Here is a 26,786-nt window from a genome sequence, read left to right as displayed (position 1 = left end):
AGAAAGACGTGACATCACAAATAGCATAAATAAAGATAGTAAACATATCATTTTTTTAAATAAGAGGGGTCAACTGTCCAGCAGGTTCTCCTCTGAGTAGTCAGTGGTGTGTTTCCAGTTCCACGATGGTCCACTCTCCCTGTGGGGATGCGGCGTCTTCCGGAGAGAAGCTGGTCACCGTGATGCTGGTGGAGGAGTCTTCCATGGGTGAGATGAGCTCGCCCATCGTTTGAAAGTCTCCTTCTACGGTGACAGAAAGGCCTTGCCCGTCCAGGCAGTCCCGGGACAAGGACAGCGTCTGCTTGATGAGGTACTGAGCCAAGTTGAGCTCCTCGGGCACTGGGTTGATAACACCCAGGTTAGACTCGTGCTCCGACAGGAGCTGCCTGAGCAAGCTCCAGTCTCGCTTGGCAAAGTCGCTGCCGTTCTCCGCATCCCCTTTCCGTCTCTCGCCGTCCACCTGTTGTCTAACATCTCTGTCCTTATCCAAACAGACGCTCAAACGCTTCTCCCACGTCCATCTCATAAATGGGAGAGAGGACTTTAGATGATCGGTGGTCATGTTTGCAGGTTTGATCCAGTCTGTCAAGACCATTGTCCCCTAAAAACAATTGACAATACTGCAAAATGATAAACTGAAACACTCTTCCACAGTTCTTACACTTTATAGATGACTTACTACACGCTAAGGAGGAACACAGATAACAGATTTTACCCTTAATGCAGCTGTTTCCCTTTCAAACATGATGTCACGTAAGGAGAAGTCAAGGTGGCAGAAGCAGTATGATTAGATAAAAAGAAATGCTATTGCTGTGAACCACAATGTACCAGATGACTGAGATCTGTGTGAAAGGGTAGACAGTCACCTTAAAGGTAATGTACAAAGGAATGTATTTCTGAATGCATCTCTTTATCCAACTCGTAAAGCAAAAGAAGTCATGCATTGCCAGCACCAGTGAACTTTGCATTTTTCTGAGAGTTAACACTGATATGTTCTGAGGTTTGTGCACAGGTCTCTTTACAGGCAGAGCTAAAGAACAAATACTGTCACAAAAATGCAACTGCAAGCTGAAGACACAAAAATGTCATGCTGCCATGTTTTTTTTTTTTTTTAAACATGTCTTCTTATTTTGAACATTCACAATATGGCAAATGAATTTACCAACTCGTTAGCTGATGCTGAAAACAACAGATTTCACTTTTGCAATGGGATAGTACTGCAATAATGGTGTGGCAGGAACACTTTTTGGGAATGTGGTTGGGAAAAACCAGAGATGTGGCAGGACTATAACAGCTGCTCTAGACACGCATTACGTACTTTAAACTGGCTACTCACATAAAATTAAATGTACTCAGCAGCAAAACACTTTCCATAAACAATAGACATCTATGTCTCTACACACACATCTACTGGGGATGACTAGAGATAATGTACAAAAAAGACATACAAAAGGATGGCACAAGTGAAATACAAACTAAAGTGATTACATCATGCATGTGTGCCATGCAAATAATAATCATAAAAAAAACAAACTACAAAGCAACAAAACAAACAAACAAAAAGAAACCCTTGGGAATGGGTATTTACCTTAACAGAAAAAGGGACAGCAAAGGGATGCAAACCAAACGTTTCTCCCAAAAAAACATTTTCTGAGAAGCAGTGGCAATATGGTGTCTTCTTTTTCATACAATCATTTTTAGACAATGGGACTTTTGGGTTGGGTCAATCTCACAAACATTTGCTTTACAGCTTGTAAAGGTGCTACATACAGTATTTTAAAATCAACAAATCATTCTAAGATTTTTTTTTTTTTTGCTCTTGTTATAAAAACTGTAAACAAAATTTATGGTAATAAGCCAGACTTTGGTCAGTGTTTCACCCTACAAACCTGGAGTCCTGTGGTTTGATGGTGGAAAAAAAGTGCGTAATTGAAAGAAAAAAATAAATATCAGGATTTATTCATTTTGAGGATTTTCTTGATAAATTTGTGTTTTCCTAATAATAAATTTACTTATTATGTTGATGTTTCTGGAAATAGAAGGGAAAGAAAAAACTGTATTGACTTCTGTAGCACCTTGCTGTGCATGCTGATACGTTGGAAAAACATGTTATTCTGGTCCAGATGTGCGGACTTCTGGGACTTTGGAGAACATCAAGTCATGTCACATCTTTAAAGTGTGTGTCACTTTTAATAGCATCCTGTTCAGAAGAGTGCGTGTGTATTGGGATCAAAGGTGTGGAATTGACTGTTCAGAGCGTATATTACTTCTGTTGTGATGTCATACATTTTAGGGTTTTTTTAATATTCAAGTATCAACTAAATGCTTAGAAATAAAATTTTAGTGGTAAGATAAAATTTATTTTACCATTGGGTCAGATGAATTTACCCAGTGGTAAATTTACATTACCACTGGCTTTTAGCAATAACCCAAACTGATCAAACTGCAGAGCAAAACATCAGTTACAATTTCCATGTAAAGCCCCCTACATACAGAGGTGAATGACTTATCATCAGCACAGACATATCCATCTTCGTAATGTTGCATATCATTTCATATTTTTGTCTGTTTTGCAATATTTCAGTAGCGTTAAGTTTGAATGTGCAACAGTTGTACTCAAATGTTGTGACAGGGTTGGCTTATGTAGCGATCAAACTGTCAAATGTTGTAGTGGAGTAATGCCGGAACGTTTTATTGATACGTTGGCTGAATGCAATCAGAAATCTTTACACATAAATAATACATCTCCATATGTTTTGGATTAATTGTGGCCTGAATATTAACTATTTTCACCTATATTTTAGTTGCATTTTTCCTTAATATAAAAAGTATTTTGCGAACAGTGTTGTTCAGACTTGATTTGATCTTATGAATTAATGAGAACAAAAGAAATGTAGTTACACTGGTTCATAGCCAGTGCAGTTTAAGAAGTCACAGTGGCATGAGCAAAACAACAACTCAGTCGTGATTCCTTTAGTGTTGACATACTGATTCAAAATGCTGTAAGGAGCACCACAGCCTACGACAATCTATAGCTTAAAAGGTCAGATTTTTTCCTCTGTTTAACAGGAATGACAGAGAGAATATTTTTATCTTTATGTACATCAAAGTGCATTGGTCAGAGGCCTCGTCACAAGGCAGCATCTTTTATTTTTAAACAGATGCATTTCTCTTAGTGCGGTTAAGTTTCAGTCATTTACCACTGCCTAAATGCTTTGATCAAACATAGTTTAGCTCTTTTTAAATGCAGAGATTTGGTGAATTGGTTTTATGACACCAAAAATCCAGCTTTAAATGGATATTGATGTGGCTCTGCAATGGATGGATCTGGATGAAGGCAAGTTTTGAGCAATGAAAACATGAAGTGCATTTATGATTTGGAGTTTGAAGTGATTACTTCACTATCAAGCTCATTTATATCCTTCTTTTCAATACTAGATAAGGTACATGTTGAAAGGAAGTCTGGGAATCGGAGCTAAGGAGAATTAATCTTGCAAGGACAAATTTGGTGACTACAGAAATTTGATGGTCTGGATTTGGGGTCTACAATGGGGCCGTAGATCATACATTACCTGATGGAGATTGTGCAGCTTGCACAGCAGAGCCCCCTCTCAGTTGAGGTTCATTTAAGTCTAGATGTAAATCTGCTTTCTTGCTCTCTGAGGTATTGGGGAGACCCTTGTTATTCCCTCCATTGTACTGTTCAGTGTGGCGCAGATCCAGGTGGCATGGGCGCTCCTGGGGAGGCACCTCCTTAGTGTCAGAGTCCAGAACTTTATCCGATATAACATGATTGCTCTCTTCTTTGGTTGGTTCTTGGATTTCTGTGAGGAATACAAACTCCTCTTTCTCTTCTATGTTGAGTTTCATGGCAGTGGTTTCGGGATTGAGCGGCGGGGGTGTTCTGTTTGTGACCTGAAGGACACGTAGTGGAGTCGCATTCGAAAACATCACAGGGAGTGAAAGCTTCATCTGTTTGCTGAGGTGGAGTCTGGGCACCTCCTTCCTCTGAACCTAGCTCCTCACACTCGTCAACAGACAGCAGCACTGACCGGCGGAAGGTAGAGGTGGACTGGTAGTCCGGTTGGTCGTTGTTCTCCTGGTCTGGGCAGTCATCATCAAAAGCCAGGTTAATGATGCCCTGGAAGTGTGGGGAAGGTTCTGTTGTTGGCAGTGATCCATCACCTGGAATAACTTCGACTTCAGACCTCTCATCTTCCGTTTCCTCCTCTTCCTCATCGTCATCTTCTTCATCTTCTTCTTCCTCGGAATAGCTGGGAACACCTTTCATGCTCTCATTGGTTCTGACCTCCGTGTGCTCTATCGGAACCTCCTCTCTTTGCAACCAAGAACGTGGACGTTGTCTAGCTCCCTCCTCTTCGCTGGTGGTCTCGGCCTCTCTGCCACGCAAACGCACCTCTACCCTCAAGCTAGCGCCGCCTTCATACATCTTCAACTCCTCTGGGGTGCTTGTGTCACTGCTGCTGCGACCCAAGAAGTCAGAACAGCGCATGGTACCGCACTTGGACACCCCTCTGTCGTTGGAGCAGTCATCGTCTTGTGACCCTCCGGCGTCATAGTCCTCAGAGCGGGGCTTGATGTCATCAGATGATGTGGTATGCGTGCTGCCGCTCTCGGATTCAGGGCTGATTTGATGATTGATTCCACTCCAGGAGTCCTCTATGGGGGTGTCGATACTTCCCATGCTGCCAGGGGTGCCGGCCAGACATTCTGTGTCTTTTGAGGAATTCAGCAATCGAAACTCGTGCTCTGGTCCACCATTTACGTTAATAGTGATTACGGCATCTTGAAATGGCTTTGTTTTACTTTTATCCAACTGTTCACAAGCGACTGCTTCTGCAAAGTGGACATGATGGACTTTGTTAGGTGTTGGTGTAACACTGGTCTCATCTTGGGGACTCGTTTGGATTTCTGACTCTGCTTCAGTCTTCTGCACAATGTGGTCAGTGCTCACTTCTGAAGGTAGGAATTCCTCTCCACTGTGCCCTACTGGATGTAAACTTTGTGCCGCAGAAGACATAAGTTGCACAATATCCTTATGCTTCACAGTATTACCGGAGTCGTCAATTGGACTCTGCTCTGATGTTTTACCATTCACTGCTTCTAATTTTTTACTTTCTGATATCTTGGATGGAGCAGGACTGGATGGTTTGGAGGTTTTTGGTGGAGCTTTTTCAGCTGATGAGTCTGGGGTATTTTTTGGCTTTGATCCAGACTTGGTACTCAAGGAGACTTTGGCTGTTTTGGCATTAGATTTAGCCGAGACTCCATTCGCTGATACAGGTTTTACGGTCTTCTTTTTAGTATCACTGGTGACTTTATTGGTGCCTGAGGATTTGAGTCCATCCTTGCTATCTTCCTTTCTGGGAGAGGCTTGCTTTTTCGTAGAAGTTCCAAGCTTGGAGACTAAACCAAGGAAGAAAATATACTCAAAACATGAATTCACTTTTACAATATTTTGACAGACAGCTACATTAAGGAGCTTGAACAACTCACCATGATGGTCCACTGTAGTTCTTCCCTTGGTGTCTGGTTTTGCTGCTGCAGCAGACTTTTCTGCTGGACTAGTTCTGGTTTTAGCTGGATCTTTCACACTTGATTTATTGGTTGGGCTGGTAAAATAGGTGAACAAGAAGCCAAAGGGATAATTTTACAAACAATACAATACAAAAATAAAACATTTGGTTTAAAAGAAGTCACTTTCACTCCAATTTTTATTTCATTCATGAGACAAGGTAAATTAGGAATGACAACTGCATTTACTTTCCCTTCCATTTTTTTCACGGGTAACTCTCCATCTTTATTAATTAGAAGGAAACAGAACAAAACCTGTAAATATTTTATGCTTTTAATGTATGTTTGTTCTCCATGTCAGGACATAATGAAAAAAAAGATCCCCAGTTGGCACTGAAATTGAGAAAATATGTTGGAATGCAATTTTTTAGCAATCTAAAGAGCTGCAAAGACTAGACTGCTTCCAAACTATTTGGAGTCCATCATTCAACAGTGTAGATTACTTAGAAGTGGAAAGCATTGAGGAGAGCTGCCAGTTTTTCCTGGGTTGAGACATGTCAGCAAGTTCAAATAATCAGAAAGACTCTAATGATCAAACGATCAGAAGGCCTCCATTTGGAAGGGAAGCATAAGTTTGTGTCAGGACAATTAGAAACAGATGGGAGCAAAGTATGCTAAGTGAGTAGCTGCAAATTGATAATTCCATGGTCAGACCCTGAGGTCCAAACCTTTTTATTTATTGTGGCGGAAGAGCGCAAACAACGTCAACTGGTTGGGTCAACCCGCAATGAACAAAAATACAGAGATTTCAGAGAAACTGCCCCCAACCAATGGGACACACTAAAATGACATCATCGACACACTGCCAATGGAGATACACTCAACTTGACTAGAACTGAACCAGACATTAACCAGCTAGTGTGAGGCTTGAGAATGGAGAAGGAGCTTTAGTGTCACTGAGCTGACTATAAGAACTGTATTTGGCTTATTTTATACAACACTTAGGCTTATTCTAAACTGGGTCATGTGACAAGACAATGATCCAAAATGCGACAGTACATTAAGCAGCTGATTGACAAGAAAATAGAGCGTGGCAATGGCCCAATCACACAGTCAGGCAAAAAGCATTGGCCCATAATTAGGTAAGCTATGAACTATTCAAGATTTACAAACCTTATTGAACTAAAGAGGGTTTTTTTAAAGACAGAGGCCGAAATCCCTCCACAGCATTATGAAAGAATCAGATAAAAGGCAGACAGTTACTTCAAGTTAGAGATGCAGAAGGCGGGTTCAACGTTTTGATTCAAAGCAATCAAAACGTTTTCCGTTCGAGCCCATTTAATCATCGATAAAACGACGACTAGTGAAAAATATTTTTGTATCCGACATGCATCAACCTGAGGACCAGCATGAAAGATGGTGCACTTAACTGTTAACTTTGCACAGTCTAGTGCAGGATGTTTCCTTTTAGCATTTAAGAAAAAGGCAGGTTTTTAGCCACCACAACTTTCTGAGCGACTGCCCAGTAATGCTAAGTTTGAAACGGATATTTTTAACATCTCTGAAGAGGAAACAAGAGGCTTGTCACAGCACACTGTACAGTTGTTTTTATCCTCCTGAGAACAACTTGATCCAAACACACACACACACACACACACACGAAAGGACGCACAAAAACTCAACACTGATTTAGCTTGTGTCACTCTGCACCATTGTTATTTTGTACTTGTCAAGTTTTGGTCTGTTCATAACTAATACAGTATTTCCTTTTGCCAAAACATGTCTTGTACAGACTATGAGCTGGTTCCTACCTGCTTTTTCTCTGCTTGTAGGCCACAATAAGAAACTATACTTCAATAACAATAATATTCTTGCAGGAGGAGGTTATCTGTTTCCTTTCAGAAATCCTACTAATCTTTCATATAAAATTTCAGCCTTTCCAGACTTTACCTTCCAGAGTTCTAAGGCCTTTTAATGGTCATTTTAAAATGTGAAATGCAAAAGTTCTTTATGAATATATGGCAACTATCACTGCAGCTGCCAGCAGAAAAAAAAGAAAGAGTAACTGAAAGAGACAGAAAGAAAGAGAAAAAGAAACAATCTTATCTATAGTTGAAAACAGAGAAATCTAATTTACTGACCGATAAAGAACCCTATAATGTGTTTCAATCAGTGGTCATAATGGCCCATGAGCGGTTCGAACAGGGATCTGAGTCGCAGTCAATAAATATAGAGTGTAATAAAAATTCTCTAGATTTGAGAACTGTTATGACTACTCATCTCTATAGTTTATCAAAACACTCAAACCATAGAAGAGATGGATATGAATTTATTTTGTTTCCAGCTATGAAATGAAAGGAAGCTGAAGCCAGTAACTCTCACCTGCTGGTCCTTGCTGTGTCGGATCTCTGAGGCTGTTTGGTCAGAGGCGACTTGTTCACTGCTTTGGCCTGTGGCTTGGACTTTGTACCTAGAAAGCAGGACATGAAACACATGAACATCTGTTAGAAATGCACTGTGCATCAAACGATCTCATTAAAGAAAACAAGAATTATCAGTAACATGAGTAATTATCAGTTATGAGAATGAGGTGTTCTGGGATTGTGCGAACTCAAGAAAACAAAACTATTTTTGTACATGCATCTCTTTTGTACAGATGTGCAATGAAGAATTATAACAGTTATTTGGTTCCGCGGTCTTATCAAACATATGCATCAACTAAGCCAGAGTTACAACGGAGTATTACCAAGAAAAAAAAAAGAATAAAAACAATAAAATAAAATTACAATAATGAAGTCATACAATTAGATGAATAAAATCATAATATTAACATCTATGAAGAGGAAACAAGAGAAATAAAGTTGAATTAATATGAAAATAAAGTTGTATTTTTCTGGGGATAAAGTCATAGTAATACCAGATTAACATCACAATATTATGAGAATAAAGTCAAACGAGAATAAAGTTAAAAAAAATACAGGAATAAAGTCATAATATTTTGAGAATAACGTAATTTAAGAAGAAAGTCCAAATACGAGAATAAAAGCATACTACTCTGAGAATAAAGTCATGATATTGAATGACTAAATTCGTAATATTATAACTTTATTCTCGTAATTTCATTTTTGTTTATGTTCTCAGCTTGGCCCTAATACTCCGTCCTACAGACTGGTCAGCTGTTAGATCAAATATTTTAGAGACAGAGTCAAACAGCTGAATGAACAGCCTTCCACAGTGGTGATTGCATATTTGTACCAGCAGGACTGGACAGGACAGTTGGTCGTCCAGCTCCAGCTCCCTCATTAAAAAGCTCAGTGGTCTGACCCTCTTCCTCCTCCCTACTCCTCCTTCCCCCCCCCCCATGTCACAGCTGTGGAAGGCTGCCACCAGCAGACTGACGAAGAGAGTTGCTTTGTTTCAGGACAAATCAACGTTCAGACATGAAATAAGCCCCTTCTTCCAAGGCTCCCTCCCAGGGACAGCACAGTATTGATTACACTAATTAAACCGATGTTCCTTTCTAATTCCGGCTACAGTTTTATCTCTGGAGGCGACTCAACAACCATTCAGCTTCGGCTGCTGTTCTGCCACTAGAGGATAATGAATCTTGGTGATGCTGATGAAACGTAAAGAAGTCAATAAAAGAGTGTAAACCTGGAATAGAGTGGCTGTCGTGCAGACTGCTGGCACAGTTTTCTGGCGAGGTAGTGGCTGATGTGGATGAAGCACCGGGATGTGCTTGGGTAGTAACGGCAACGGCGGACTTGTCGGCTTTTCCCACCGAACCTTTCTGGGCCGTAGCTACAGCCGCCTGGGTTGTGGTTGTGCAGCTGGGGGGGGAGGTTTTAGGCCTCGCGCCTGGGTTCGGCTTCTTTTCTTGCTCTTTTGGCCCATGGGAGCTTCTCGAGCCATTTGCCCCGGCCACATCCCGCTTTGCCCCGCCAGCTGCCGCACCGTTGACAACCGCTGCGCCGGCCGACGCTGTCTTCGCCTTTGTCGCCGCGCTCCTATCTTGTTTCTTTGCATTCTTTGCTTTAGAGTTTTGGCTTTCTCCCGGCTTGCTCGCCGTGCTCAGACCATCGGATTTCATGGCTGACGCGGCGCTGCGGAGGTCTGGGTTTCTGTTTTGCGGCGCCCGGTTTGTCTTGTGAACCGGAGAGCTCTCAGACTGAGATGTAGGGCATTTTACAGCCTTTGACTGCAGGATAAAAATAAACAAGAGTCATGTAACTGTATTACTGCACTAGGTCAATCAGCAGGGAATAAAAAAAAAAGAAAAATCAGCAGTAAAGGGATAGTGGATAAAATTAGACCATCGTGTTACATTGATGTCTAATCTCAGATCTACTCTGAGTCTATCAAAAGGCAGCTTTCTATTTTGGCACACAGAACTTGACTTTCTACATGAACTGAGGGACATGCAGTGCTTTTAGCCACTAATTTATGATGTCTTAGCATTTAGACAACACATCAGTTACATTCCATAAATCTGTTAACTTTCTACTTCTAGCTTTTACTATGGGGGCATCTGACACACTGTGACTTCAGGATGGCCACTTCCATGGATTGCCCTGAGCTAAACTTGCCCTTTAAGTTTGCAAAATTCTTGCAATGACAAAATTAGAGATGCACCAAGAAAACAACTGGTAACTGCAATCAGACAATATTACATTTTCCTGCTCTGTTCGTAGATCAACTATGACAATGCCTTGTCATAGTCTCTTTAAAAACTAAATCCTTTTTGAAATTTCATCTTCAGGAAATCATCACAACATGGCTCCTCTTTTAACTCTTTAATAATGTTTTTACCAGTGTTTCACTGACAAGTAGCTCCTATAATGAGATCAGCACACGAGCAGTTCAGCCAAGTGTCGCTAATTGCTGCTGGCTAGTCTGGAGGACCTGAGTGATGGCTGCTCTGTGAGGCAGAAGCTCAAAAGTTTCTAAACTGCAGCTCTGAGGAGGAGCTGTGCCTCAGAGAGCTGGCTAGGTCCAACCAGGTGTTTTGCACAACTGAATGGTTACCATGGAGATTAAAGGATTCCTCAAACATGAATGAAAGAATCAAAGCAACACTCCAGGAATGTTTTTGATAAAGGACTAACATTATAACATGATGTAAAGCTCAAAACTGTTGATTTTTACATAACACTGTCCCTTTAAAGCTTCTATATAGTTGCAGTAAAAGCATAAAATCCTAGGTTTTCCTGTTGTTGAAACAGCTGTTATTATATGAAAGGATCTATAAAACTAACTATTAGGGGTTGAGACATGCCTCTACTTGTTGAGGTGTGCAAAAACAAGAAAAAAAATTGGTGAGCAATTAGCTGTTTTTCCCAGTTAAATAACTAATTAACTGGGTTTCATTTCTATAAATACTTGTGCCCCACAACTTGAAGAGCTTCACTGAAGTGTTAGGTTTGGGCAATTGAAAAAAAAGATTGTTTTATTTTCATTATAAAGAAATGTTCAATTTATGCATAAAAGCAAAATGAAATGTTACTTGTGTCTGATCCAAACAGATGAATCATCATTACCTGTGAGCTAGTGAACACTGGCTTTTTACCGAGTCTTCGATTGTCTCCTTTATCAATAGCCTCTGTCAGAAGGTGGAGAAAAAAAGTCACCGATGAACAAATGAGGTTTACCAAAAATATAACAACATTAACACAATATAACAACAACAATACATTATTTCAATCACATATTTGACATAAAAAACAAATATTGTTAATGATCTTTCATTTACATCTGGTACATTCTCTTACAAGCAAAGTTCCACATTTATTAAACATAAAGGTTCTAAATCCTGAATCCTTAGAATCTCAACACACAGCTAAGAACTGTAGGACCACTGGGCCATACACAGATACCAGTCATATCAATTATTCATGCATCCCATTTCCAAATATTATTAGATCAACATGAATGAAGCGGGTTGGTAATTGCATTTGTGAAAGCTTTTAAATGTATGCAGAGCCACAACAGCAGCAGGCTAAGCTTCATCCTGTTAAAAACAAGCATGGCGCATCTGGTCCATTTACCATGTTGATGTGCATTCATAAGCCAGCGAGCTGCACACACACTGCCACCATGTCTCATAAAAGCTCTGGCTGGATATTAAATGGGTTAGCAGCCAGCGCGCTGCTGTAATATAAGAAGCTGGAGCAGAGAGGACTTTGGAGGATTTTTATGTAAGGAGAGCCACCGGCTTCAGTAGAAGACAACAAATGAAAAGCATTCACATTACTTCCATACTCAGAGTCAGGGTTTAAGACAGAATTCCAGCCTTTACCTGCTAATATCCTCTCTTTGTGTTTGGGTGAGAGTGCCTCCCATCCCGGTGTGTGGCGAGCCGCATAAGAGGTCTGAAGCAGGAAGGTCCAGAGGCGCCCGCGTAGCGTGCCGATCTCCTGCCTGAACGGCTGGCGGTGACACAGAGGAGACAGGCAGAAGAATGGAAGGGGTGCGCTGCAGCGCGGACGAATCAGCAGCTGCTTCAAGAATGTTTCACCATGGCAACAAATACCCTCGCCTCCTCCCTTTTCCCTCTCTTTCTCTCTCTCTCTCTGCCCCTCCCTTGCCCTCTGCCTCTGTGGCTGAGCTCTCCTAAATGGAATCTGGGACCTCATGAGCCGATGTCCATATTCCTGTTTTCACACCTGGTTATAAACATGGAGCTGGAGAACAAACGGTAGCCAAAGCTGCTCTCTGCTGTCACAAATCTTACCAACAACACACTGCCTTCGACATTAGACACACACGGCTAGATTAGTGAGGCAGCCGGCGTACGTCACAGCGTCCCCCAGCCTAATCCATCCTGCTCTACTGTACATGGCTTTAACTCCTGCAGCCAGGTCACTTTGTCATGGGAGCCACCTCACAAGCTTAGCTCTCGTCTTTACGTTGCTTTGCAGATGATTTCTCCTGCTGGTTAACGGAAAACAAAGCACCTGAATCTCAATCTGAGGCTGCCTGCTGTCATTGAATTCTGAAGACCAAAGAATAAAATAGGGTATCATCCGTTCTGCTGGAAGACTTTGTCAAACAGCCTCTGGGCCTGCTGTTGATTGATATAGCAACTGAATGATGCTGTTTGAGAGTTTGATTTCCTATAATTAATAACACCAGCAAAGGTCTGATTTTTCAGACCTTTGTAGATGAGATGTGATCTTATGTGAGTACCCATTGGCAATAAAAATGCTTTTTTAATGACAAACACAAAAAATTATTGTTTAAGTCTCCCACATTAAACTAAACATGTGACATTATAATGAAATAAATAAAGAAGTAATATATTGTGGAAGAGGGGTCTGTAAATCATTGTAGATCCAAAACATAAACATACATTTGTTGGTTTGCGTAACGAAAAGCATGCGGTTTTCAAATATTTATTTTTGTAGACTAGAAAACAAAATGTGTCTAATCACAGCAGCAAGAACAGGATTTGGGTCACTTTTTAAAATGCTATATTTTGCCAATTATAATAAATCAATTAAGTGCAAAATTTGGTTTCCCTGAGGACTGAGACAAATTTATACTAGTCTTAAATTAGGAGCCAAAAAAATAAAAAATCTGTCCAGTGGCTGAAAATGCCACACTTTGGTCAGACTGACTTTCAAAATAAAGTCACTGCAGGATCAAAAACATTCATGCTACTAAAAACTGTTGCAAAATCTACTGAATTATGTAGGTAACCATATAATGTATCATGTATTGTCTATTCTGGATTTGTATTTACATAATTCTACAAACTAATAAAGTAAAACCTTCAAATTTAATAAGGTCGTGCTTTCTTTTAACAAACATATGTTCAATCAACGACAATCCAACTAAGAATAAGGATTAGTTTACCTCCTCTTGTTTTTGATGTTCCAGGTGGAAATCTCCATCAAAGTTATCTTCACACAGAGAGTGGACAGCAGTGAACAGATCGCAGCAGTTGTCCACTGCTACACCCTCCCTCACCGCCAAGCACAACTTCTTCAGCAGCGTCGGCTCTCTGGTAAACTCCTCCCTCTGCAAGTCAGTGACACACCAAGAAGAAAACAGATGCAACGTAAAAGTCTTAAGATTTTTCACATTTTGTCACATTAAACCCACTAATTGTAGGATTCTGGTGAAGAAATGGCATCATGAGGAAGTTCTAAAACATTATTCCAAAATTTAAAACTTTGAATTTAAATAGCACCGATCAATCCATCATGAAAAAAAGAGGCCCGGCTTAAATATCTGTTGCTAGTTGGGAACTGAATGTTTACTGCAGCTCTGAGAAAGGTAAAACATCCAAAAGGTAAAACAATTCCAAAATCGCCAGCCTGTGGGGAGAATTTTAAAGGTCAAACTGGTGTTTGGCATTTTGGTTGAACAGATTTTATTTCACACTGTAAGAAACTGATTCAAGCAGGTTACAGGAAGCTGAAGCTGTTGTTTACTTCTGCTTCCTGCCTTCTGTCTGGCCGAGTTGAATAAATGAAATACAAACAAATTTGAGTGCAGCAAAGTCGGCTTCTCAGAAAAAACCTGTAAAAAGATGAATATTTTTGTGCCGTACTTGACATTTTAAACTGAGAAAATAATTTTATCCTGATTAAAAATAAATAGCTTAAAAAACAAATATGAATCATTCTTGAACTGCAGTTGGCAGCACAAATATTCCCTGGGCCGCACGGTGAGCACTGCCTGCTTAAAAGGTGTGGAGCCGTTATTACCCTGCGGAGGTCGTGGAAGGCCTGAGTGTGGATCACCCTGGGGAGGTGCTGGACTACAAAGTGCAGGCTCTCTTCCTGGAGCTCCACGGCCATGGCCCTCACATGCTGGGCCCACTTCACCTCCGGGAGGCTGCCAATCAGCTGCTCCGTGCCACAGAGCAGCGTCACGGCGTTCCGTGCAGTCTGAGGGAAAACATCTATCAGCTAAAGAAAAACTCTCTAAGAACAACAAACAACAAAAGAGGTGAACCGAACAGCATCAGATAAAAAAATAATAATAATAATAATTTACTCCTGCCCAACCCCCTGTTGATCAGAGGAGGGAATTCCCTCATAGTGCTGTATTGTCAGCATGTACCAAGTCTGAACCACAGCGGGTCAGTCTTGATTCACAGACTAAAGACTCAGCCACCAATTGCAAGCACAGATCAATCTTCATCCAAGTCCTGAATTAGGCCGATGTTAATAACAGAATTGAATAAAGCTCATCTATAATCAGATCATCGTGCTTTTTCCTTCCTGTGGAAATGGACTGTTTGAATGGATGTTTGGGCTTGAAAAGAGAAGAGCAGATGACTGTGGGAGGAGTCCACTCACCATTGTGTCCGTTACGGCCGTGATGCAGGCGCGCTGCAGCTCCGGGGACAGGAGGGAGAAGTTCCTCTCACACCAGGCTTTCACAAAATGTTCCCCTACCCACCTGAATACGCAGAGTGGACATAATTAAAAAGCATTTCCTGAAGCCATAGGCTCTACACAGTGTGCATGTGGTTTAATTTCTGATTACAGATTTTACTTTATAACTACGCATTATTTTGAGTTCATCACATGAACCAGTAGTATGCAGGGATGTTTGTGGCTATAGTGTGGAAGAGAGAAAAAGAAAAGTTTGAGTGTAAAGATTTAAGGAAAGCGCTGTATAAAGGTGGATTCTCACAATGAAAAAGAGTAGTAAATTATCCAAAAACAGTCTAAAAAGTAAAAGTATTTATGTAAATTGAATTATATAATATTAAAGCCAGACTAGAATGAAAGAAAAACATTCAAATTTAGGCTTGTAGACAAGCTGTGTTTCTCATTAAAGCAGATTGCCCCGGAACCTTGTCCTCGTCTCTTGGTCGCTTAACAAGAGAAGCAATGACCCAAAGCCTGGTTACCTAGCAACAAGACAGTGACGAAAAATGTCTGAAAGAAGTCAATCAGCTGTAACCAGGAGTGGCAAGAATGACTCCAACTATGCCCAGTCATAAATAACTGTAATTTTTCAAAATGTTTCCATATAACATACAAGCATGTCGGAATATTAGTATTCAATGTGAATTATATTCTATAATGTATCATTGTATAGCATTCAGAATGTGATTGTATTTTTTTCTCATTAACAGTTGCTACTTGTTGCTGAATGCAAACTTACCCCCTACAGAGCATGTGGAGGTTTTGGAGCCCTAACGCGTGTGTGAGCGACAAGCACTCTAGAACCGTTCTCTGAACCCCGTCAACTGGCTGCTGGAAATGGAAAAAAAAAAAAAAAGACCATCCATTTAAAAAACTGATGTTTTAGTGCTAATATTTTACAAAGAAATCCTTTGTATACACCAAGTAAATATTATGCTTTTTTATGAAGAGAAACAAGCTGATCTGTGAAAATATAACAGTGTGAAGTGTTACAGTCAAGTTCATGACTTGATCTAAATTCTAAACTTTGTTTAAAAAAAAAGATTTAAAAACCACAAAGACCAGAAGAAAACTGGAAGTGGATGTGTAACATGTTCTGCCCCAAACCAACATATTTAGTAAGTAAAGCACTATTTGCGGCTCTATTTACAATAGAGCCGCATTGTAAATTAACTTACAATCTTTATAGCAAAATAAGTGCATACAGTGGTGAAGCACTGCTGGTATGCAAGATTTCATAGCCTATTATATTTAATGTGCCATCCATTCCAACTCGTCCTGCCAACAATAAAATGTATTTGACTGGTTGGATGGACTTTTACTGTCCTTTACATCGACTCCTGATAAAAATGGCCAACAGAAAAGAAATGGAGCAAAAAAATAAAAAATAGGTTGGTTTATCAGAGTTGACAACAGATTAGTAATTTAATGTTTGTAAATTAAATGACAGAGAATTTCTAAGTTTTATTCAAAATTAAAGACAAAACCTCTTAATGTTAGCAGACTGCCTTCAGTAACACAGATGCTTCTCTAACCTTGGGGAAGAAGCGGCAGTAGTCTCGGGTAAAAATCATCTCCACCAAGTCCTTGAGCCCCTCTAGACCCAACATGTCTGCAGCTATGGTAACCTGACTGTGTGGTAGAGAGATAGCATTCAGATTAGCCTGTTTTCTCATCGTGTGCAGTGATTTCTGAACCCCATACTCAGACACACGGTACCTGGCGTTGGCTCCGCTGGGCAAATCCATGACAGCGCCGTACATAAACTGGAGCAAGATTTCCATCTCATCTGGTCCCAAGCTGAAAAGGTTGACATCAATAAACATTTAAAAAACTGCAAAAACCTTTGTTCAATCACCATTTGATTCAAATTCAGTGATGTTTCTTCACTAGTTCACAATTATTAGCATTAGACCTATGTCAGATACAATAAGGCTAATAAGCTAACAAGGGTATATTAGTGAAGTCCTGCGAGAAAAGAAAACTACATAGAATAAACAAGACTAAATAGTCCTGCGATGACAAAATTTTAGACGCATTTAAGGCCAACATATATTTTTTTAAAGAATTTAAGACATTTTCAAGCCTGGATTTTAGATACATAACTTTAAGACTTTTTCAAATCGGGCAGACACCCTCAGTTCAGATGTCTCAATTGGATTTTAATGTCACTGTTGGTCAGGAGAAGGAAACAAAGAGTTCCACTCATTATTTTGTACACCATGGCAAAATACAGATAGTCACCAATAACTTTGTTTTTTGACTTTGTTAAAGTTTGTACACTTCTGCAAACAAGTTGTTGCACCATTTTAAATATAGTTTCCAAAAACAGATGTGTTTGTTTTTGACACTGAAGACTGCAGAGAAAATTTTGTGGTTATATGTGGACAAACTTGCGTTTACATCACAAAAACAGTTCTGCTAAGAGCTGCTTAAACATCGCCCTAACTCCTATAAATACAATCATACATTATCCAGCACTTAATGCACGAGACCGCAGCCTGAGGGTGAAGGAAAAGGCTTCCCTAGCGAATCAACACAATCGCTCTCCAATCTGACAGGCATGTCTTCTTCTGTTACCCTCAGATCAGCAATGCACGGACGGATGACACTTTACGTCATGGAGGAGAAAAAAAAGAAAAAAGAAACAAACTGTGGAGGCAGAGATGGTGTGGGTGTTAAAGTTGCTCCTCAGCATCTTTGGAAGGCTAGACATTAATGCATCTCAAACAAGAACCTTTGTTGGTAGGAATCCAAACACCATCAAAGATCTTACTAGTGGCATCCTATAAGTATTTGGGTTTGCAAGGTAAAACGTTGAGATTTGAGGTGAGGAGAAGTCTTACCCATGCAGAGTGATGCATTGTCTGGTGCTCTCCATCCAACTCCCACTGAGCATAGCACGGAAGTACTGAGAACGTGCACACAGGATCGCCCTAGAAAGCCATTGAAGCAGAATTTTTTCTTAATGCATATGCCGTATGCTTAGAATGGTTTATTTCTGTTCTATAATTCATTTTACTTACATGCTTTATTAAAGATGGTGTTTGAAACTTTTTGCATATGTACTCCCAATTACCCACACAATCGTATTATCCTCATACAGCTTTAGTAAAGGTCTGAACTATCTATTCAATGAAGTTTAGTTAAGGGACAGAGAGAACTTTATCTCTGCTGCCATGGCAATCACAGCTGCAGAGCAACCAGAGCATGGCCCAGCTTCTCTGTGATGAGCACAGGAGTCAAGAGAAAGCTGTCTCCATGGTTACTAGTTGGAACTACTACCTTTGAATCACTGAATGACCACCCACTGTTGAGTGGAGCAGCACATGCTGCACCTCTGCTGCTGTACGTGTTACATAATGTAGAAAGGGCACACTCAACATAACATAAGGCTTCAACATGACACCATAATGTAAAGGTGTACAGTAGCTCTTAATGTAGCACCACCTACTGGATAAAGGAATAATATTGTGAAATTTCTATTCAGGTATTGATCCTATGCACTTTTAAAGAGAAAATCTGTAATATAACTGTGGATATCCCTCTTACACTCAATCATGAATAGCCTCACCTGCTAGGCAATGTAGAATACAATGTGGTTGGAATATGCAACTATGTCAAAATTGATAAAAGTTTTCTGGTTTGTTCATATTTACCATAACCTTCAAATACTGAGCCCTGCCTACCCATTCACAACTCTTGATTTTTTAGACCTGTTATAAACACTATTTATAAAGGGATGTTATGTGATAAAGTTAGTAATTTTGTTTATTTTACTTTACATCTGAAAGTGTTTGCAGAAGGAACACAAACGCCTGTCCCTGCAGCCCTTATGTCCAGGTTTCCACTTTCAGAAAACGTTTTGCTCTGGTAGGCAGGTATAAGCCTTGACTTCAGCCTAACTATGGGTAAAGTATTATTGTTTTTGATTTCTGCGTTTAATGTTGATAATTGACCAAATTTAAGTGAAACTGAATTGAACTTTTGCCTTTTGCCATCAGATTAGTTTTTCCCATAGTTAGAGATACTATTGCTAGGTTTAAATTAAAACATGTCCAAATGTTAAAATGGCCCAGTCAAAGTCTGGATTTGAATCCAATTAAGAATCTGAGGCAAAAATCGAAAATATATGCTAATAACAGCTACTCAGCTTGAATCATGCTGCAGTATATAATATTGAAATGATTCCATGTCTAGATGCACAATGCTGATAGAGTACCACCCAATTAGATTCACAGCTGGAAACCCAGCAAAAGGTGGTTCTACAAAGTATTAACTCAGTAGGGCTGCATACAAAATGCACACTACATTTTCAGATTTGTAGCAGTAAGAACCTCTAAAAACAAGGTATTGTTGGGGCCTGCCATAGATGCACTGCATTGCAGAGCAACATTAGCTTAATAGCTAAAATGAGCATTATAGCTAATTTGATATGAAAGCTAAACTTAACATGCTGAATTGAAAAGTCTGTGTTAATCAACATGCTATTGACAGCATTTTAGCTAATTTTAGCTTCTAAACTGCTATTAGCAAACATCATGACATAAGTTAATGTTAGTCAACAAGGCTAATGATTGCCCATATGCTTCTGACAAATGGAATCTTAACCTTAGCAATTTTTCAAATTTTAGCTTATATATTGCTGTTTGCATACTAGATGGAGTATATTACTGGAGGTCAACATGCTATTGATAGCTCATATGTTACTGACAGCATTTTAACTAACTCTGGACATTTGCATGATATGCAACAAAGAGACACAAACTATATTTTGTTTTAAGCCATTTAAGCTTTAATGCTCAAATTTGAAGCCCACAGAAAATAAGTCAGCACCAGAACCCCTCATTTGAGTCCGAATACGCTCACTGTGGAAGGTTGCTTTTAAATTTCTTCAGAAATGTTCTAGATTCCCTTCCCACTTCTATTCAACTATTCACTAATTCTAATAGTGGAGGTTTGTTTTCTGAGAATACCATCAAACTATATGAATATTAAATGCTTCAAGTTCTGTATATTTTGCAAATTAGTAACCGAGTTCAAAACACAATTTGATATTACTTATTTTGTTATAAATTAACTTCAACAAAAACTTTAAGAAACAATTTGGGATCTAAAAGAGCTCCTTTACTCAGCAAAGCCATGAGATTTCCCATCATTAGAACAGATTCAGGGCGCATGAACACTTTTCAAAGAAACTATAGTCTAGTGGATAGCTACTAAAGTAGCTCTACCTGTGGCAGGAGAAGACCTGCTCAGCCACCTGGATGGTGATGTCGCACTGCTCTCCCCTTTTGTACAGATTCAGCAAGTCAGCACCAAGGCCTGAGGCTGGTTCAAGAACAAACACACCTGGACAGGAGCAGAGATTAATAATAAGGAAGCACCAAAACATCTTACTTGAACTTTAATCTGCTCTGGATACATTATGTGACTGATAAAACAATGTAAACTAAGGGAACAAAGACAAGGCAGGGTCTAAATCTGCAGTCATCTAAAGCAGGAACTTGTTGTAATTAGCAGGAACAGCAACAAAGGCCCAAACAGGATTAGCTCTTAAGTAGATTATGACTAAGAAAACATAATGTGAGGAAAGTGGATAGAGGTGGGCAGCTTAGTGGTCACATGATCCAGAATAAACCCTCCACGTGTTGATCTGTTTACCTGAGTCAATGGAACTGCGAGGATCTGCTCGGTTTGCAGCGCTGCTCTCTGCGTCGCGGTTTGCTTCAGGCGTTCGCATGCTCTGCTCTGCTGTGTACACTTGCCTGTGGATAAGACTCTGAAAGTTAATTAAAACGGAACCTTTTGTGCGTTCTCAAGCTACAGTATCATCTGACACAAAATGACTTCTGTCACCACAGGACTGAGTAGTATTTTCACCCTGTGGGCAGAGACGTTTATCTTAATCAGTGACATAAACCTTCTCAAAAACAATGTATATTCTGTATTTTGCCTGGTATACTACCTTGACCACATGGGAACTGAGAGGCAGTGTTGTATTCATTTCTCTAATTGGCTAATATCTGTTTTCCTAAAATGTATTTAACTCAGAACAAAAGATACAGTCCTCTTTTAGTACAAGCAGGCACATAGCTCAGGCAGAAAGGGGTTGAGGTTGGAAATGAATCACTGCTCCTGGTGGAGAAAACTAGGTATTACACCTCCTATTATGGCAGATGAGTTGCAGCGTTCTCTGCATTAAAGGAAGTCGGTTGATGTGGGAGATATTACAGTGAACGTAAAAAGCTTTTATGTACACTAGTATGAACGTCATAGCAATGACTTTATTGTTCATTATTCATTTTATTTCAGGATGGAACATGTCTACAACCACCAGTCTTAGTGATGCTTCAAAACAAGAACTGGGTGAAAAGATCTGAACACAAGGTCAAAACTATACATACATTCTCACTAATATTTAGAGAAATGTTCATCGGGGAGTTGCAGAGAAGCAATCAATAAGCCTTAGGCAGGATTCCGATTGGATATTTATCCAGTCTTTTTTATCGCTAATGCTAGAGTTTGATTCATTTAGCTCTGAAGAATGATCCATACTTTTCCAACATCACTCAGGTGAGGGTGGCTGTTTGTCTGTCACAGTTTAGGATCCTGTTGGAACATCCTGTTATATTCAAGTTTAAATCGTCTAGAAGCAAAGTTGAGGTGAAACTGAAGAATGTACATGTAGTCTATTTTGTCCAGTCCACAGGAACCACTGGCACTGAAGCAGTTCAAAACTTGGCTGTTCTGACAGGGCAAGGATCATAAAAAGATTTTATAACTGTTTTGGAAAGCAACATTAAGCTTCTGGAATTGTTCAAACCTCAACTCCAATAAAATGAAATGGACTGTGCACATTAGCCAGCTCTCTCCAATGAAACCCACAAAGTTCAATGAAGCTGGATCAAATTAAAACTTCAGAAGGAAACTCACTTGCCTAAATGAAATAATTCTACTTTTATATTCATTTTGAAGAAGGCCCTATTCTCAGCCTTCATCTCTTCAGTTGGCAGCCCGTTATGAGTCGACATTCAGTGCAAACAACATCAAAAGTTCACATGTAAGTATAAGCAGTCCTAATGTGATGTAGGAGCCCATGACTGCTGTAAGAATCTGTGTCTCTGCTTTCCCAGCAGCAGCTGCTTTTTAAGGATGAGCGTATATAGTTAACAGAGAACCCGAGTAACATATTGACTAATTTGCTGCTTCTCCCTAAAGGATCAAACCTCTCAATGAGACATCTGAACCCTTTCAAGTATGAGTCACAAAGAGAAAATTCTCAGCGGTATTATGAATTCCTCTAAACGACTCGACTCACAGATTGTTAAAGCTCATTTATAGCATCATTATAACTGAGACGTTAGGTGAGGCTGCTTTCGGGCGTGCCGTGGTGGCGTAGGGGTTAGCGCGACCCACATTTGGAGGCCTCAAGTCCTCGACGCGGCTGTAGCGGGTTCGACTCCCGGACCCGGCGACATTTACTGCATGTCTTCCCCCCTCTCCTTCCCCCTTTCCTGTCAGCCTACTTCATAAAAAAGGGACTCTAGAGCCCACAAAAAGATTCCCTGGAGGGGTAAAAATAAAAAAAATTAAAAATGAGGCTGCTTTTAGAGAAGTCGACTCAACTTTTCTTTAATAACACAATTATGGATGCATTTTTGGTATTTATTGAGGTTCATAACATATGTAAATGCACCTCTGTAAGACACCCAGTGGAAGTTATGTGCCAAAAGAAATGCAGGTCTGAGGCTTTAAGTGATGCTGTTCTGTGAAGTAATCCAGGAAACAGAAGAGAACTGAGAATCTACCTGAGAAAATCCTTCAGTGCCGGCAGATCGTAACCTGGCAGATGGATGATGATGGGATCTTTATGTGTCTGTCCTTGTAGGAGATGAGGAGCTCTGGCCAGCAACACGGCTCTGTGAGCTCGGACTGAACCAGAACCCGCATACAGGGAGACATCTGCCTCAAGTTCCTCCTGCAGCAACCTGGAGAGACACACAGCAGTTATTTTCCAGGCTTCTGCCTCAGACTTTAAAACCATAGCAACAAATACACAGATATTAAAACCAAGAATAAATAGAAATGAAACATTTTACACATTTTCTCAGAATTCCATATCATCACATTCAGTCATTTTTTGCCAAAAGTGATTTTGACAAAAAAAAACAAAACTTTTTACCTAAATCTTACATTTTACTTAGTAAACGTTTTACCTAGGTCACTATTTTAGGAAAGTGACAGCATAGGGGTGCACTGATTGCAGTTTTTTGTACGATCACACACAGATCTTTAAAAAATTTGCTGAAAATAGCGAGAAAGTAACCGAGTTGGCAACAGTAGGGTGACTATTGTTAACCGCAAACGTGCAGACATGACCTGCTGGGCCGGTCTGTCAGTCAGCTCTCCCTTTGTAGAGGTAGATAAGATCAGTTTTACATGCAAGTATCAGCCGATCGCCAATATAAAGTGTTTTAAGGAATTCCATACTTTGTCTGACTTAAATATCCAGAGTGGTCAACCTTGTTTACTCATTTAAAGTCTAAGTACAAACCTTCCCTATAAGATCAGAGCACAGTGGTGCAGCTTTAAATATGGAACCAGGAAAAAAAATAAAGTAAAACACCAACTTGATGGGTTGATGGGTGAATGAAAAAAAAATCAAAAGTAAAAAAACTTTTTGATACTCTGTTTTAGAGGGTCAGAAAAATCTATTCCACAGAGAATCACAATTTCTAGTCCTGGGAATTCTGAATCAATTCAAGAAGCTCAAAAATTGAGTCTGCTTAATTTTTTGTACAAATAATATTTTGAATCATTCTTTTTATTTAATAAAAAGCCAGGCAGCTTAGCTAACTGAATGCTGGTCATTTAAGTTACAGGATTTGATGCACACGCCTAGTTTTGTATAAATACAAACTGATGGAATTTGATACAGTATTTAACTGTCTTTCCCCCTTGTCACTCACATTTTTTAAACAGAATAATTAGAAGATTAGAAAATGTGGTTTCCGAATTATAAGCCGTTTCTGAATTGAATCGTAACCCTAAAAATCAGAATCAAATTGAATTGCTAGGCACTTAAAGATTTGCATCTCTTCTCTATTTTGTTTACTCCCTGCTTATCCACACCCAGAGATACATTAATCAAATTCCCATACTTTTCAAGCCTCATCGTAATTCCTGTCCAGAGCTTTAAACATATATCCGATGGCCTGTTTTTCCACATGAGGACTTTGGAACACACAAGTCCTGAGGCGGTCCACTTCTTCTTTACCATCATCATATCTCATCCTGCCGCTATGACTGATCTGGGTGACCCAGAAAACAGGCCGCGTCGGCCAAGTGTGCACTCATAGATCAAATGCCGGTATCACATTTGTTCTGCAGCTCCAATCACAGTAAAGAAAAAAAAACCCTGACAGGTCACTCTTGTTAAAAGAAGATTCCCATCCCAGGTGGCTTGTATCAATGTGACCAATTAGCTAATTAAAAAAGTTTGTTTATAGAAGAAATTCCTTGTGAGCTCGATGTGTTGATATCTTCTTCATATGGCTTCACTTTAAAAGTCAGGCTCACGGCTATCCCTCTTTAACATTTTTCTCACAATTATATTATTCAAGATATAATTTTAAAATATATTTTGCAATATGATTTTACAAAAATTCAGTATACTCAACCACAAGAATTTCTGTGTACAGTATTTATCTGGAGTTCTTCAAGTGATCAGCCAAATCAAAGAGGTGTCATAATTGTGAAGTGCGAGGAAAACGATACGTGATTTTTTTCAATGCCTGTGCAGTTGGAGGTAAATATTACCTGTTGAGGTCTGCAGACAAAGCTGATGATAAGCATCTCCTCAGTTGCTCTTTGTATTTGCGCTCTTTGGCCTGGAATTCTCTTGTAGCTTCAGTGTTGATCATGGCTCAAGAAATTCTCTAAAAGATAAACATATAAGACATCTCACTTTGTGATTTGAGAACAGATTCAAGTTGCAAATAATGGCATGATAATCTAAACAGTTGGGGAAAAACATATTCACTCAGAAACCATACTATATTATCTTACTGACTGCAGATTTAATCAAATGTCTCTGTGTATTATATGGATATTTCTGCAGGTTGTTGTATTTGTAGCAATACCGCTTTTCGCCGAACTGACCGGAGAGGCGCTGTTTCGCAAGTTAGTGGTAACGACAGGTAGCGGCTACAAGAATCAAAATTATTTGACAACGATGACGAGGTAATTTTCACCGCACATTCATAACGTAAATAAAGGCGTAAATTATTTTAAAATATCAAGCGCTTAGTTAATAAATAAAAGAAACAGGGGGAGTTAAAAGTCCAGTAGTTATTTAACCGTGTCTGAATTAATACCAACAAAACCACATAAACATACCGGAAACATACCTGAGCTGTCAGAGTGTGCCTGTTTTGTCTCCGTTAGCTTCCGTCTGTGTCTCATCAAATACACTGGACATCTCTTTATCTTCCTGTCAAAGCTAGCATGCTAGCGCTAGCTAAGACTGGCCACCGATAACGGTGCATGTGATTAAACGTGAACTTCGAGTGGCTCGTGACAAAAACAGACCAGCACAAATAATATTCCGTATTTTTTTTCTCTTTGGCAGCATTTGTATATATTCACGTAGCGACATTACAAGGGTGCTGACCCACTGACCGATGTTGTTGACATCACTGCTGCACGCTGCTCCCCGCCCACGAGACACGGTTAGACAAATAACCAAGGAGCGGACGAGTCAGGAAGTATTCTGACATGCGCAGTGCAAGCACGTGGACTGTCACGCTTTTAGGACGACGCCTTTCTCTGCCCCCGATATTCTCAATTCTAAATAGCTTGTTAGTTGCATTCACGTTATCTCTCCCATTAGGAGGTGATAGATTTGATTCGTTTTTGCAGTTTTCTGCATCCAAATGGGTATGCATGAATATAAACAATACAAAGGGCACTGAGATTACAAAACAGACATTGCAGCTAACTTTCTTTTTAAGGCAAAAATAAAAATAAAAAGTAGAATGAGACGTTTGGATTGGGCATATTGTGAATCAAGTTCGTACCGTTTGTAGAAAATTAAAAGTGAAAACGGATTATCTTTTACTTTCACAGCTGTATAGTTTTCAACTGTTTTATTCAGATTGTTGTATCTTGTGTCTTTCTATTTCTCCAAACTTTGCTGCACCTACACCCACCTATTGCACCAAAAAGGGACAAATAAAGGATTATTCTATTTGTATATATCAATTTGACCATTCTTATTTCCCACCTGAAAACGAAACATTTCTTATTTCTTTGTAAAATGCGGACTATAAAAATAGCCTTTACTTCTGCACGCCGGTTTCGAGATTTCCTGACTGTTCCTGAAAGGTCCCAAGCGTGCATGTGACGTCATCCTCTCTTCCTGCCATTGTTGCTCTCGTCCCACTAGGACGGTTGTCAACGCCACTTTTAATACGTCCGGCAAATTAGCACAAATGCCTGGTGCAAGGATTCAAACATCTGTTTTGTTGTCATTGCAGAGAGCCGCCGGGGTTAAATATGAATTCATTGGGACAAAAACAATTTTTTCAAAGGGAAAAAAAAAAGTTTATTAATTTCAAACAATAGTGCAGGTGTATAGTTCAGCAATCTAAGATAAAAGTAGAACTTTCCAGTTTAGTTCTTTTAATTGAAACCGGCCCAATCTACATCTTCAGGTGGAACAGTGTGATTGTGCTGACACCCCTTTGAAAGCCGTTTATGTGAAACGATTATGACTCTACATCAGCATTTTTCTTTGGCACAGAGGAAAGTTATAAATATCAACTATCCAGACGTTTGTTCTGCAGAAAAAGCTTCAAACTG

General features: G+C 39.7%; 2 protein-coding genes across 4 annotated transcripts; both read right to left on the bottom strand.

Moving 5' to 3' along the window:
* Nucleotides 1-71: 71 nt before the first annotated feature.
* On the bottom strand, nucleotides 72-1,527 carry LOC116725613 (AP2-interacting clathrin-endocytosis protein-like). The gene has a single exon (XM_032571792.1). It carries the CDS (start codon nucleotides 593-595, stop codon nucleotides 101-103), a length of 495 nt encoding a protein of 164 aa, XP_032427683.1. The 5' UTR covers nucleotides 596-1,527; the 3' UTR covers nucleotides 72-100.
* Nucleotides 496-25,671, bottom strand: LOC116725612 (AP2-interacting clathrin-endocytosis protein-like). 3 transcript variants are annotated; one of them, XR_004340428.1, is made up of 19 exons: nucleotides 25,334-25,671; nucleotides 24,744-24,862; nucleotides 22,733-22,912; nucleotides 20,586-20,689; nucleotides 20,156-20,273; nucleotides 17,768-17,857; nucleotides 16,641-16,721; nucleotides 16,457-16,553; nucleotides 15,661-15,752; nucleotides 14,844-14,946; nucleotides 14,247-14,429; nucleotides 13,390-13,554; nucleotides 11,831-11,960; nucleotides 11,073-11,134; nucleotides 9,190-9,733; nucleotides 7,918-8,005; nucleotides 5,518-5,633; nucleotides 3,573-5,427; nucleotides 496-601 (listed from the first exon to the last, which is right to left on the bottom strand). XR_004340428.1 is itself a non-coding variant. In XM_032571791.1 (18 exons), exons 2-18 carry the CDS (start codon nucleotides 24,845-24,847, stop codon nucleotides 3,776-3,778), a joined length of 3,909 nt encoding a protein of 1,302 aa, XP_032427682.1. In that variant the 5' UTR covers nucleotides 24,848-24,862; nucleotides 25,334-25,671; the 3' UTR covers nucleotides 2,816-3,775. The 3 variants fall into 3 exon arrangements, 1 of the variants encoding a protein (XP_032427682.1); XR_004340429.1 differs by having other exon boundaries at nucleotides 15,661-15,749; XM_032571791.1 differs by lacking the exon at nucleotides 496-601 and having other exon boundaries at nucleotides 2,816-5,427.
* Nucleotides 25,672-26,786: the final 1,115 nt, after the last annotated feature.

The sequence above is a fragment of the Xiphophorus hellerii genome, chromosome 9, assembly GCF_003331165.1.
Source record: "Xiphophorus hellerii strain 12219 chromosome 9, Xiphophorus_hellerii-4.1, whole genome shotgun sequence".
Lineage (NCBI taxonomy): Eukaryota > Metazoa > Chordata > Actinopteri > Cyprinodontiformes > Poeciliidae > Xiphophorus > Xiphophorus hellerii.
Note: the sequence above shows the minus strand (reverse complement) of the source record. Positions and strands in the feature narration are given on the sequence as shown.